The following is a 13,850-nucleotide window of genomic DNA, read 5'->3' as shown; positions in this document are numbered from 1 at the left end:
AGTAATTTACAAATCTAGAAAGAAAAAACTATGTAGGTGTGTGCAGCTCACAACTATTACGCACCGAGGTCAAACTGGGCAAGCAACTATACCTTAATTGCTAGAAAAGGAAAACCAAAAAATACAGTGTAGCCCGGACCTTCTAGGTGAGTATAAAATGGATATACGTGGATCGTGCTTCAATAATAATTATCATTTATTTATAAAAATAAGATTTCACCACTTCTCACAGGGCCCTTGTGAGAAGAACATACATAATAAAAGGCAACCTAACAATGTATTAGGCAATAGTATTAAAATTATACACTTGTCATAGAGTAATAGAATAAAATAGCAGAGTAAGATCTGTACCATGCAAATATATTAGAAAGTTGCTCTTCTAGATGTTTAGGGTAAATATGTCCCTTTTTAGATACAGTAGCAAACAGTCTGTGTTATTAGAAATTGTTACCGGTCTGTGAATTGTAGCTCAGGCGGTGGATATTGCTCCTGCAATAGCTGAGTGTCCGTGGTGTGCACAGTTCACTGTGCGGTGCTTCCAATTGTGAGCCTGATCCAGTAGGATCTGAGCGTGGTGGCAGTCGCTGTCGGATAAGGCGCTGGCAGGCGCCGAAGATCGTGATGGTGTCCGGGGACTGCTGGCGCTGGCGTGCGCTAGAGTTGGTATTCCTCACCGCTTCATTAGTTGGTAGACAGGACCATATACTGGAGGGCTGGAAGTTCACCTCGTGGTGCCGGCGTCTGACGTCAGAGCCGGGATGGCTGCACCAGGATAATTGCACCGGGATGGGTCTGAACTGCTGAACCGGATAGGTAGCAGAGTGAGAGCGCAAATGATGGTACAGTTCATGAAGTGTAACTGGCCATAGAATTTGGGCACAGTTCAAGTACTACTATGCCAGTAGATAACGACTAGACGCGTTTCAGGGTTGTATAATATAACCCTTTCCTCAGTAGTCATGATAGTTGCCATAGATCATCAGTTGTTTTATATGGGCACAAATCCCACCCCTTAACACATTGATAGATAATAGTAAAAAGCATAAACTCTTATTCTTATTTTCATTTTTTCTCATTTTTTATATTTTATTTAATTTTATTCTTATTTTCATTGTATTTTGACTACTATAACTAATTTTATTTTATATCTATGGTTATTTACATTTATTTTTATATTTTTATTTTATTTTTATTACTTTTCTTGTTTTATTCCTGTTTTATTTTATTGTATTTTATTGTATTCCCCTATTTATTTATTTCCAATACACTGTCTGTTATATAATACTATCTCTCTTTATTATACAAAAAAAACTCATCTGTTTGGGAAAACGCATCGTTACAACTTTCCAACAGAATTCATACACTACTCTATACTTAGTACTGCTCTCTAGGTGAACCGATCCATTGAATCCATTTATGCTTTTTACTATTATCTATCAATGTGTTAAGGGGTGGGATTTGTGCCCATATAAAACAACTGATGATCTATGGCAACTATCATGACTACTGAGGAAAGGGTTATATTATACAACCCTGAAACGCGTCTAGTCGTTATCTACTGGCATAGTAGTACTTGAACTGTGCCCAAATTCTATGGCCAGTTACACTTCATGAACTGTACCATCATTAGCGCTCTCACTCTGCTACCTACCCGGTTCAGCAGTTCAGACCCATCCCGGTGCAATTATCCTGGTGTAGCCATCCCGGCTATGACGTCAGACGCCGGCACCACGAGGTGAACTTCCAGCCCTCCAGTATATGGTCCTGTCTACCAACTAATGAAGCGGTGAGGAATACCAACTCTAGCGCACGCCAGCGCCAGCAGTCCCCGGACACCATCACGATCTTCGGCGCCTGCCAGCGCCTTATCCGACAGCGACTGCCACCACGCTCAGACCCTACTGGACCAGGCTCACAATTGGAAGCACCGCACAGTGAACTGTGCACACCACGGACACTCAGCTATTGCGGGAGCAATATCCACCGCCTGAGCTACAATTCACAGACCGGTAACAATTTCTAATAACACAGACTGTTTGCTACTGTATCTAAAAAGGGACATATTTACCCTAAACATCTAGAAGAGCAACTTTCTAATATATTTGCATGGTACAGATCTTACTCTGCTATTTTATTCTATTACTCTATGCCAAGTGTATAATTTTAATACTATTGCCTAATACATTGTTAGGTTGCCTTTTATTTGTTCTTCTCACAAGGGCCCTGTGAGAAGTGGTGAAATTTTATTTTTATAAATAAATGATAATTATTATTGAAGCACGATCCACGTATATCCATTTTATACTCACCTAGAAGGTCCGGGCTACACTGTATTTTTTAATTTACAAATCTGTTTAACTTTCTGGCACCAGTTGATTTAAAAAAAAAAAAAAAAAGGTTTTCACCAGAGTACCCCTTTAAAGGGGTACTACAGAGGGAAAAATATATATCTATAATAACCCTTCCAGTACTTATTTTCTGGGATATGAAACGTATCCCCTATCCTAAGGATAGGGGTTAAATTTCAAATCGCGGGGGGTCCGACCGCTGGGGCCCCCACAATCTCCCGTACAGGGCCCTCGGCTCTTTTCTGAAATACCGTGTTTCGACCACCGAATGACGCGGCTGCCAACACGCCCCCTCAATATGGCATTTCTATGGCAGAGGCGGAGACTGACGAATGCAGCACTCTGGCTCTCCCATAGGGTTGTATTGAGGGGGCGTGTCGGCTGCTGCGTCATGTGGTGGTTGGACACGCCCCTTGGCCGCCAGAGCCCCGTACGGGAGATTGCAGGGGGCCCCAATGGTCGAACCCCCGCGATCTGAAACTCACCCACTACCCTTAGGATAGGGGATACGTTTTCTTATCCCGGAGTACTCCTTTAAGGACACAGCCCATTTTGACCTTAAAGGGGTACTCCGGTGGAAAACATTTTTTTATTTATCAACTAGTGCCAGAAAGTTAAAAAGATTTGTAGATTACTTCTATTAAAAAATCTTTACCATTCCAGTACCTTTTAGCAGCTGTATGCTACAGAGGAAATTATTTTCTTTTTGAATTTCTTTTTTGTCTTGTCCACAGTGCTCTCTGCTGACACCTGATGCCCATATCAGGAACTGTCCAGAGCAGGAGAAAATCCCCATTGCAAACCTATGCTGCTCTGGACAGTTCCTGACATGGACAGAAATGACAAAAAAGAAATTCAAAAAGAAAAGAATTTCCTCTGTAGCATACAGCTGCTAATAAGTACTGGAAGGGTAAAGATTTTTTAATAGACGTAATTTACAAATCTGTTTAACTTTCTGGCATCAGTTGAATTAAACAAAGGGTGACTAGTTGTACTTTGTAATGACATCACTCATTTAACCCAAAAATTTATGGTATGTGTAAGGAAATTTAAACGAAAATCACAATTTAGCAAATGGGGGGGGTCTCTTTTCGCGCTTTACACTTTACGGTAATAATGACATGTTTTCTTTATTCTCTGAGTCAATACGATTAAAATGATATCCACTTTTTTTTTTTTACAAAAATCAGTACGTTTAAAATTTCCCTATTTTGACCACCTCTAACTTTCTAATTTTTCCGTATTCAGAGATTTGTTAGGGCTCATTTTTTGCGCCATGATCTGTTGTTTAATTACCACTTTGCGTATATTTGACTTTTTGATCGCTTTTTATCAATTTTTTTTTTGCAATGTGATGTGACCAAAAAGCTGAAATTTTGGACTTATTTAAATTTTTTTTACATTTACGCCATAGGGGATCATTAACATTGTATTTTTATAGTTCGGACATTTACGCATGCGGCAATACCAAATATGTTTATTATTTATCATTTTTTACGCTTTTTTTCAAATAAAAATGGGGAAAGGGGTGATTTAAAACTTTTTCACATTTTTTTAAAGCTTTTTTTAACTTTTTTTTTACAATTATTTTACACTTTTTGAGTCCCCACAGGGGACTATTTATACTAATCATTAGATTGCTAATACTGTTCAGTGCTATTCATATGCATAGCACTGATCAGTATTATCATCGATCTTCTGCTCTGGTCTGCTGGAAGGCAGATCAGTGCAAAAGACCCCGGGAGACGGACGGAGGCAGGTAATGGGGCCTCCGTCCGCCATCTTGACTGATCTGATCCCCGTGCCGCGGGCGATCAGATCAGCCATTTTAACCTTTTAACGACGCCGGGCGTATGCATACGCCCTGCATCCCGAGTCCTTAAGGACGTGGGACGTATGCATATGCCCGTGGGAATTCCGGTCCCCGCCGCTAGCCGGTTGGGGACCGGACTGGGATGCCTGCTGAAATCATCCAGCAGGCATCCCGGCACATCGCCCATGTCGCCCCCCCCCCCCATGTCGGCGATCGCAGAAAATCGCATGTCAATTCAGACATGCGATTTTCTGCTATTCCGGGCTGATCGGGCCTCTGGTGACCCGATCACCCGGAAAATAGGGATGATCGGAGCTGTCAGTGACAGCCCTGATCATCCTGAGGGATAGTAGCAAGGTCGCAGTGCTGCGATCTCCTCCTATCCCCTGCCATTGGTCAGAACTGATTCTGACCAATGGCAGGGCAGGACAGTGGGTTGCCATGGCAACCCACCGTTCTGCCCACCCCTGGATGTCGAGGGGAGCGTGGGGAGAAGATGCCTGGGGACCCCCGATCGTCGCTGGAGACTGCCGGATCCTGGCTCAGGTAGGGAAACTACGGTGGGGGGGGGTAATGAAAGTGAGAGTAAAGTGATCTTTGCTCTGGCAACCATTAAGAAGGCCAAACTGCAACTCTCAGCATGCCTAGACTGCCCAGGAATGCTGGGAGTTGTAGTTCTGTAACATCTGTCCCTTCAGATTTAGCAATTTTCATGAAATTCTGGAAAATTGCTGCTCTACTTTGAAGCCCTCTAATTTTTTCAAAAAGCAAAAATATGTCCATTTTATGATGCCAACATAAAGTGGACATATTGTATTTGTGAAGAAAAATAAAATGTATTTGGAATATCCATTTTCCTTACAAGCAGAGAGCTTCAAAGTTGGAAAAATGAAAAATTTTCATGACATTTGGGATTTTTCACCAAAAAAGGATGCAAGTAACGCCGAAAATTTACCACCAAAATAAAGTAGAATATGTCACGAAAAAACTATCTCAGAATCAGATTCGGTAAAAACGTTTTCGAGTTATTAATTCTTAAAGCGACGGTGGTCAGAATTGCGAAAAAGGGCTGCGTCCTTAAGGTGAAAAAGGGCTGCGTCCTTAAGGGGTTAAGTGCCACACTGCTGCAGATGCTGTGATCGGTATTGATCACGGCATCTGAGGGGTTAATGGCGGACATCAGTGCGATCGTTGATGTCCACCATTACGGGGGGGTCCGCGGCGGCTGACAGCCGCCGGGACCCGCTGTGCATGAAGTAAATATAAGGCGCTGTGCGCAAAGTACCACGCTGCGGTGCCATACATTTACGACATGTCTCCTTAAGAGGTTAAAAAACAAATACAAACGGTATACTTTTTTTTTTTTTTTTTTACTTTGAAGTCAATGAAAAACAGATGTGTCTACAGTGCCATACGGTTTTTGGGATACGTTTTTTTTTTCTTGTTCGTGGCAAACCACCCCTACTTTACTTGGAATTTCAATAAAATAATTGGATTTTTATTGCACTAAAGTGTAAACAAAAAAAGTAAACGTTTTTTATTACAAAAACTGATGCAACTGGACCTCTAAATTCAAACCGCATACGTTTTAAAATCGTATGCAGTTTCATTTCAGAGAAGACGTTTGCACAAGTTTTGTCAAAAAAATAAAATTAAATAACTGATGCAAAACAGAATGGCAAAACCGTGATGTGAATGCACCCTTATTATAATGATCAGAATTAACATCAATATTAACATTTATTATCATCACTAAAATCATCATCATCATTACAATCATTTATAATCATCAATGTCCAATTTTTATTATCATCAGTAGCATCATTATTATTAATAATAATAATGATGCTGCTGATGATAATAAAAATGACAGTAATAATAATTCTTATAATAATAATAATGATAATAAATAATAATTATGATGCAGCTGCTGATAATAAAAAATGACCGTAGTAATAATAATTATAATTATGATAATGATAATAATGATAACGATAATAATAATGATTTTGCTGCTGCTGCTGATAAGAAAAATGACAGCAGGTGCATCATAATTATTATTATTTATTATAGTTATTATTATTATTATTAGCATTATTACTGTCATTTTTATTATCATCAGCAGCATCATTATTATTATTAATAATAATGATGCTACTGATGATAATAAAAATGACAATAACAATAATAATAATAATAATAATAAATAATAATAATATTTTATTCTGCTGCTGATAATAAAAATGACAGTAGTAATAATAATAATAATAATAATAATAATTTATTATCATTACTATTATTACAGTGGGGATCAAAAGTTTGGGGACCCCAGGTAAAAATTTGTATTAATGTGCATAAAGAAGCCAAGGAAAGATGGAAACATCTCCAAAAGGCATCAAATTACAGATTAGACATTATTATAATATGTCAACAAAAGTTAGATTTTATTTCCATCATTTACACTTTCAAAATAACAGAAAACAAAAAAATGGCGTTTGCAAAAGTTTGTGCACCCTGCAGAGTTAATATCTTGTACTGCCCCCTTGGCAAGTATCAAAGCTTGTAAACACTTTTTGTAGCAGCCAAGAGTCTTTCAGTTCTTGTTTGAGGTATCTTTGCCCATTCTTCCTTACAAAAGTCTTCCAGTTCTTTGAGATTTCTTGGCTGTCTGTCACGCACTGCTCTTTTAAGGTATATCCATAGATTTTCAATTATGTTGAGGTCAGGAGATTGTGAAGGCCATGGCAAAACCTCCAGTCTATGCCTCTTGATGTAATCCCCCGTGGATTTCGAGGTGTGTTTAGGATCTTTATCCATTTGTAGAAGCCATCCTCTCTTTAACTTCAGCTTTTTCACAGATGGCATCAAGTTAGGATCCAAAATTTGCTGAAATTTTATTGAATCCATTTTTCCTTCAACTCGTGAGATGTTCCCTGTGCCACTGACTACAATACAACCCCAAAGCATGATTGATCCACCCCCATGCTTAACAGTTGGACAGAGGTTCTTTTCATTAAATTCTGTTCCCCTTCTTCTCCAAATGTACCTTTGCTCATTGCGGACAAAAAGTAAAATTTTAACCTCATCGGTCCACAGAACTTGTTTCCAAAATGCATCAGGCTTGTCTATATGTTCATTTGCAAAGTTCAAACACTGATTTTTGTGGTGAGGACGTAGAAGAGGTTTTCATCTGATGACTCTTCCATGAAAACCATATTTGTACAAGTATCTCTTTATAGTGGAATAGTGTACCACAACTCCAGTGTCTGCCAGATCTTTCTGGAGGGATTGTGCAGTCAAACGTGGGTTTAGAATTGTAAATCTCACAATCCTGCGAGCTGTTCTGTGTGATATTTTTCTTGGTCTTCCAGATCTTGCTTTAACTTCCACTGTTCCTGATGACTGCCATTTCTAAATTACATTCCGAACAGAGGATATTGACATCTGAAAACGTTTTGCTATCTTCTTATAGCCTTCTCCAGCTTTGTGAGCATCAACTATTTTCAGTTTCAGATTTCTAGACAACTGCTTAGAAGAACCCATGGTGCTGATTGTTGGGGCAAGGTCAGATGAGTCTGGGCATTTAAACCCTTTGAGATTGACATCACCTGGTCTTCCCAGATGATGATTGAGAACAATCCATGACACTGACAGGTCTCAGCTTTGCAAAGGGGGCAGTGCATGCTATAAATTCTGCAGGGGGCCCAAACTTTTGCAGACGCCATTTTTTGGTTTTCTATTATTTTGAAAGTGTAAATGATGGAAATAAAATCTAACTTTTGTTGACATATTATAAGAATGTCTAATCTGTAATTTGATGCTTTTTGGAGATGTTTCCATCTTTCCTTGGCTTCTTTATGCACATTAATAAAAATGTTTACCTGGGGTGCCCAAACTTTTGATCCCCACTGTAATAATAGTAATGATAATAAATTATTATCATTATTATTATTACTACTGTCATTTTTATTATCAGCAGCAGCAAAATCATTAATAATATTTATTATCGTTATCATTATTCTTATTCTTATTACTGTAATTTTTAAATCATATATTATTATTATTTATTATCATTATTATTGTTATTGTCATTTTTATTATCATCAGTAGCATCATTATTATTAATTATTAATAATAATAATGATGCTGCTGCTGATAATAAAAATGACAGTAATAATGCTAATAATAATAATAACGATAATAAATAATAATAATTATGATGCACCTGCTGAAGATAATAATGATAATAACGATAACCGTAATAATAATGCTAATAATAAATAATGCTAATGCTAATAATAATAATGCTAATAATAATAATGCTAATAAAAAATAAATACTAATAATGATATTAATAATAATAATGATGATAATAATAATCATAATAATAATTATGACTCCAGAGCGAATCCTCCTGATTCCTTGTACTCCCACGATTCCAGCCTAACCTCCCCCGCCCCCGCAGGCTGACCCCCCCCCCATACGGTGAGGACGTCAATGTTTCATTCCTAACAATGTTTTCTATGAAATTCTCCTTCCTCTGATAAATAATAAATCAGGTAAAGTTTACTGAAAATTACGGAGCCGCGTCGTATCTCAGGGGATCTGACAATAAGTGGCGCTTCTATGGTTTATGACGCATAGAGGTTGCATTTTAAACCATAAGAAAAAAAATTAAAAAATCCTCCTCGCTGCATTACGTTTTTTGGGCCAAATGTTAGTCAATAGGGTGATATGAAACTCCACATGACATTTTTATTTTTAGTGTTTTTTTTCACCATTTAGTGGTGGTTTTAGGTATTATAAAAGTTTTTCAAAATGGCGGCATTCTCTGGGAATGTTTTTTTTTTTGTTTTTGTTTTTTGAGAAATTGTGGTGTTATTTTGCCTTATAGACTTCTATATTCTTCTTTTGTTTATTCAGGGGATACAATGTAAATACAATGTAAAAACGTCTACACTAGGGCTGTGTTTATACAGTGTATTTTCATGTGTTTTTTTTTTTATTCCCGGGCATGCTGGGAGTTGTAGTTTGCAACATCATATTAGTTCTGCGATTTTTTAATTGTGTTTCAGTGAATCATTTTCAAGATCTCTGCTTTCTGTCAACTTACTATTAACCTACTGTGATCAAACCATGAGCCTTTCCCTATGATAGTGGTCTCCAAACTGTGAACCTCCAGCATTCGCAAGACTACAAGTCCCAGCATGCCCAGACATCCAAAGGCTGAAAAAGCTTTCAAATATACTTTTCATATGAATTCTTCAAGATCTCTGCTTGCTGTCTGTGAATGGATTGTAACACACTGTGCACCTGCATATCCAGCAAATAACCTGGACAAAGTTGTACCCACTGAAACTAAACTATGAAAGTTACTATTCAATGACAGCTAGCAGAGGTATATGCATTATGGGATTGAATCTGGTATCGGTAATGCAACGGCTGTCCGGGCATGCTGGGAGTTGAGGATTTGAAACAGCTGGAGGCACACTGGTTGGGAAACACTGTTATAGTAGGTTATGTTTTAATTCTTTACAATTTTGAAAATGTCTGCTTGCTGTCAGTGAATGGAAATGTTCCTACCACTCGCAGCATACCCTGACAGCCAAAGGGAGTAGTAGTTTCTGCAACAGCTGGAGAGCCACACTGATCTATAGGAACACACTGATCCTTGTAACTAGCAATGATGGGATATCTATATATATATATATATATATATATATATATATATATATATATATATATATATATACACACACACACACACACACAATGTTACAACCTGCAGGGTTACATCACTATACAACAGTGGTTCCCAACCAGAGTTCCTCCAGCTGTTGCAAAACTACAACTCCCAGCATGCCCGGACAGCCAAAGGCTGTCCGGGCATGCTGAGAGTTGTAGTTTTGCAACAGCTGGAGGCACCCTGGATGGGAAACACTGTTGTACATTAATGTTATTTACTCATCTGTGTATCAGGTCATTGATGTCCGTGTTATTCCAATCCCCCCAATCCCCAGACACTGGACCAGAAAACAATAAATTACCTCTCAGAGTCTCCCCCGATGGTGTCGCCCGCTCTCTGTGAGGGTGAAAAGGAAAAATAAAAAAATTTAGCAGCATGTGATGGGAGGAGAAAAGAAGAATCATCGATACAATGTGACGGGGTCAGGAAGTCAGGAGCCGAAACACAGAATCCAACAAAGAAGTGAAATATAACCAATGTACATACATTACATTACTTATCCTGTACTGATCCTGAGTTATATCCTGTATTATACTCCAGAGCTGTACTCACTATTCTGCTGGTGAGGTCACTGTGTACATACATTACATTACTTATCCTGTACTGATCCTGAGTTATATCCTGTATTATACTCCAGAGCTGTACTCACTATTCTGCTGGTGAGGTCACTGTGTACATACATTACATTACTTATCCTGTACTGATCCTGAGTTATATCCTGTATTATACTGCAGAGCTGTACTCACTATTCTGCTGGTGAGGTCACTGTGTACATACATTACATTACTTATCCTGTACTGATCCTGAGTTATATCCTGTATTATACTCCAGAGCTGTACTCACTATTCTGCTGGTGAGGTCACTGTGTACATACATTACATTACTTATCCTGTACTGATCCTGAGTTATATCCTGTATTATACTCCAGAGCTGTACTCACTATTCTGCTGGTGAGGTCACTGTGTACATACATTACATTACTTATCCTGTACTGATCCTGAGTTATATCCTGTATTATACTCCAGAACTGTACTCACTATTCTGCTGGTGAGATCACTGTGTACATACATTACATTACTTATCCTGTACTGATCCTGAGTTATATCCTGTATTATACTCCAGAGCTGTACTCACTATTCTGCTGGTGAGGTCACTGTGTACAACCATTACATTACTTATCCTGTACTGATCCTGAGTTATATCCTGTATTATACTCCAGAGCTGTACTCACTATTCTGCTGGTGAGGTCACTGTGTACATACATTACATTACTTATCCTGTACTGATCCTGAGTTATATCCTGTATTATACTCCAGAGCTGTACTCACTATTCTGCTGGTGAGGTCACTGTGTACATACATTACATTACTTATCCTGTACTGATCCTGAGTTATATCCTGTATTATACTCCAGAGCTGTACTCACTATTCTGCTGGTGAGATCACTGTGTACATACATTACATTACTTATCCTGTACTGATCCTGAGTTATATCCTGTATTATACTCCAGAGCTGTACTCACTATTCTGCTGGTGAGGTCACTGTGTACATACATTACATTACTTATCCTGTACTGATCCTGAGTTATATCCTGCATTATACTCCAGAGCTGTACTCACTATTCTGCTGGTGAGGTCACTGTGTACATACATTACATTACTTATCCTGTACTGATCCTGAGTTATATCCTGTATTATACTCCAGAGCTGCACTCACTATTCTGCTGGTGAGGTCACCGTGTACATACATTACATTACTTATTGTCACGATTCGGCTTGCAGGTAGTGGATCCTCTGTGCCAGAGAGGGATTGGCGTGGACCGTGCTAGTGGACCGGTTCTAAGCCACTACTGGTTTTCACCAGAGCCCGCCGCAAAGCGGGATGGTCTTGCTGCGGCGGTAGTGACCAGGTCGTATCCACTAGCAACGGCTCACCTCTCTGGCTGCTGAAGATAGGCGCGGTACAAGGGAGTAGGCAGAAGCAAGGTCAGACGTAGCAGAAGGTCGGGGGCAGGCGGCAAGGTTCGTAGTCAGGATGGGTAGCAGAAGTTCAGGTACACAGGCTTTGGACACACTAAACGCTTTCACTGGCACAAGGCAACAAGATCCGGCAAGGGAGTGCATGGGAGGAGGTCAGATAAAGGCAGGGAGCAGATGGGAGCCAATTAAGCTAATTGGGCCAGGCACCAATCATTGGTGCGCTGGCCCTTTAAGTCGCAGAGAGCTGGCGCGCGCGCGCCCTAGAGAGCGGAGCCGCGCGCGCCAGCAGATGACAGCAGGGGACCGGGACGGGTAAGTGACCTGGGATGCGATTCGCGAGCGGGCGCGTCCCGCTGTGCGAACCGCATCCCCGACGGCCATGACAGTGCAGCGCTCCCGGTCAGCGGGACTGACCGGGGCGCTGCGGGGAGAGAGACGCCGTGAGCGCTCCGGGGAGGAGCGGGGACCCGGAGCGCTAGGCGTAACAGTACCCCCCCCCTTAGGTCTCCCCTTTTCTTTGACCGGCAACTGCCTCCCCTGGGATGAGGACACCGGAAAAAAATGGAGGGTTTCCTCAACGGCAGGCAGTACAGCAGGAGTGGGAATGGGGAGGGAGGGCAGAGGGCGAAGCCTGGCACGGGGCAGTGTGACACCAGGACGGGGGCCATGAGGAGGCACAGAGGTTTGCCTGACGGGACTGGGAGGGGGGGAGAGGCACTTCCTATGGCAGGCAGAGTCCCAGTTCTTTATCTCCCCGGTGGTCCAATCAAGGGTGGGGGAATGAAGCCGGAGCCATGGCAGACCGAGGAGGACCTCAGAGGTACAACTGGGGAGGATGAAGAACTCAATCCTTTCGTGGTGGGGTCCGATAGACATCAGGAGGGGTTCTGTGCGGTAACGCACGGTGCAGTCCAATCTGGCTCCGTTGACCGCGGAAATGTAGAGCGGTTTGGCGAGACGGGTCACCGGGATGCTGAATTTATTAACAAAGGACTCCAACATAAAATTCCCGGAGGCACCAGAGTCCAAGCAGGCCACGGCTGAGATGGAGGAGTTGGCTGTAGGGGAAATCCGCACGGGCACCGTGAGACGTGGAGAAGAAGACTTAGAAGCAAAAGATGCCACACCCACGTGAGCTGGGTGCGTGCGTGCGTTTCCCAGGCGTGGAGGACGGATAGGGCAATCCACCAAGAAATGCTCAGTACTGGCACAGTACAGACAGAGATTTTCTTCTCTACGGCGATTCCTCTCTTCCTGGGTCAGGCGAGACCGATCCACTTGCATGGCCTCCTCGGCGGGAGGCCCAGGCGAAGACTGCAAAGGATGCTGTGGGAGAGGTGCCCAGAGATCTAAGTCTTTTTCCTGGCGGAGCTCTTGGTGTCGCTCAGAAAAACGCATGTCAATGCGGGTAGCCAAATGGATGAGTTCTTGGAGGTTGGCAGGAATCTCTCGTGCGGCCAGCACATCCTTGATGCGACTGGATAGGCCTTTTTTAAAGGTCGCGCAGAGAGCCTCATTATTCCAGGATAGTTCAGAAGCAAAAGTACGGAATTGTATGGCGTACTCGCCAACGGAAGAATTACCCTGGACCAGGTTCAGCAAGGCAGTCTCAGCAGAAGAGGCTCGGGCAGGTTCCTCAAAGACACTTCGGACTTCAGCAAAGAAGGACTGGACTGTGGCTGTGGCAGGATCATTGCGGTCCCAGAGCGGTGTGGCCCAAGACAAGGCCTTTCCTGAAAGAAGACTTACTACGAACGCCACCTTAGACCGTTCTGTAGGAAACAAGTCTGACAACATCTCCATATGCAGGGAACACTGAGACAAAAATCCACGGCAGAGTCTGGAGTCCCCATCAAATTTGTCCGGCAGGGACAAGCGGAGGTTAGGAGCGGCCACTCGCTGCGGAGGAGGTGCAGGAGCTGGCGGAGGAGATGGTTGCTGCTGTAGCAGAGGCAGAATTTGCT

At 41.5% G+C, this 13,850-nt stretch overlaps 2 protein-coding genes across 3 annotated transcripts in view; one reads left to right on the top strand and one right to left on the bottom strand.

Annotated features, from left to right (window-relative positions):
* LOC130291148 (uncharacterized) overlaps positions 1 to 10,217 on the top strand; it is a 96,193-nt gene extending 85,976 nt beyond the window's left edge. The window contains exon 2 of the mRNA XM_056539614.1: positions 10,182 to 10,217. The gene's annotated coding sequence lies outside the window, so the exon portion shown is untranslated. The remainder of the gene's footprint in view (positions 1 to 10,181) is intronic.
* LOC130291147 (connector enhancer of kinase suppressor of ras 2-like) overlaps positions 1 to 13,850 on the bottom strand; it is a 563,764-nt gene that overhangs the window by 76,475 nt on the left and 473,439 nt on the right. For both annotated transcript variants that reach the window (XM_056539606.1, XM_056539607.1), the window contains exon 14: positions 10,209 to 10,243. In XM_056539606.1, coding sequence (XP_056395581.1) covers positions 10,209 to 10,243 — 35 coding nt within the window. The remainder of the gene's footprint in view (positions 1 to 10,208; positions 10,244 to 13,850) is intronic.

This window comes from Hyla sarda, chromosome 9 (genome assembly GCF_029499605.1).
Source record: "Hyla sarda isolate aHylSar1 chromosome 9, aHylSar1.hap1, whole genome shotgun sequence".
NCBI lineage: Eukaryota > Metazoa > Chordata > Amphibia > Anura > Hylidae > Hyla > Hyla sarda.
The sequence above is the reverse complement of the archived record's forward strand: the minus strand, read 5'-3'. Positions and strand labels throughout refer to the sequence as shown.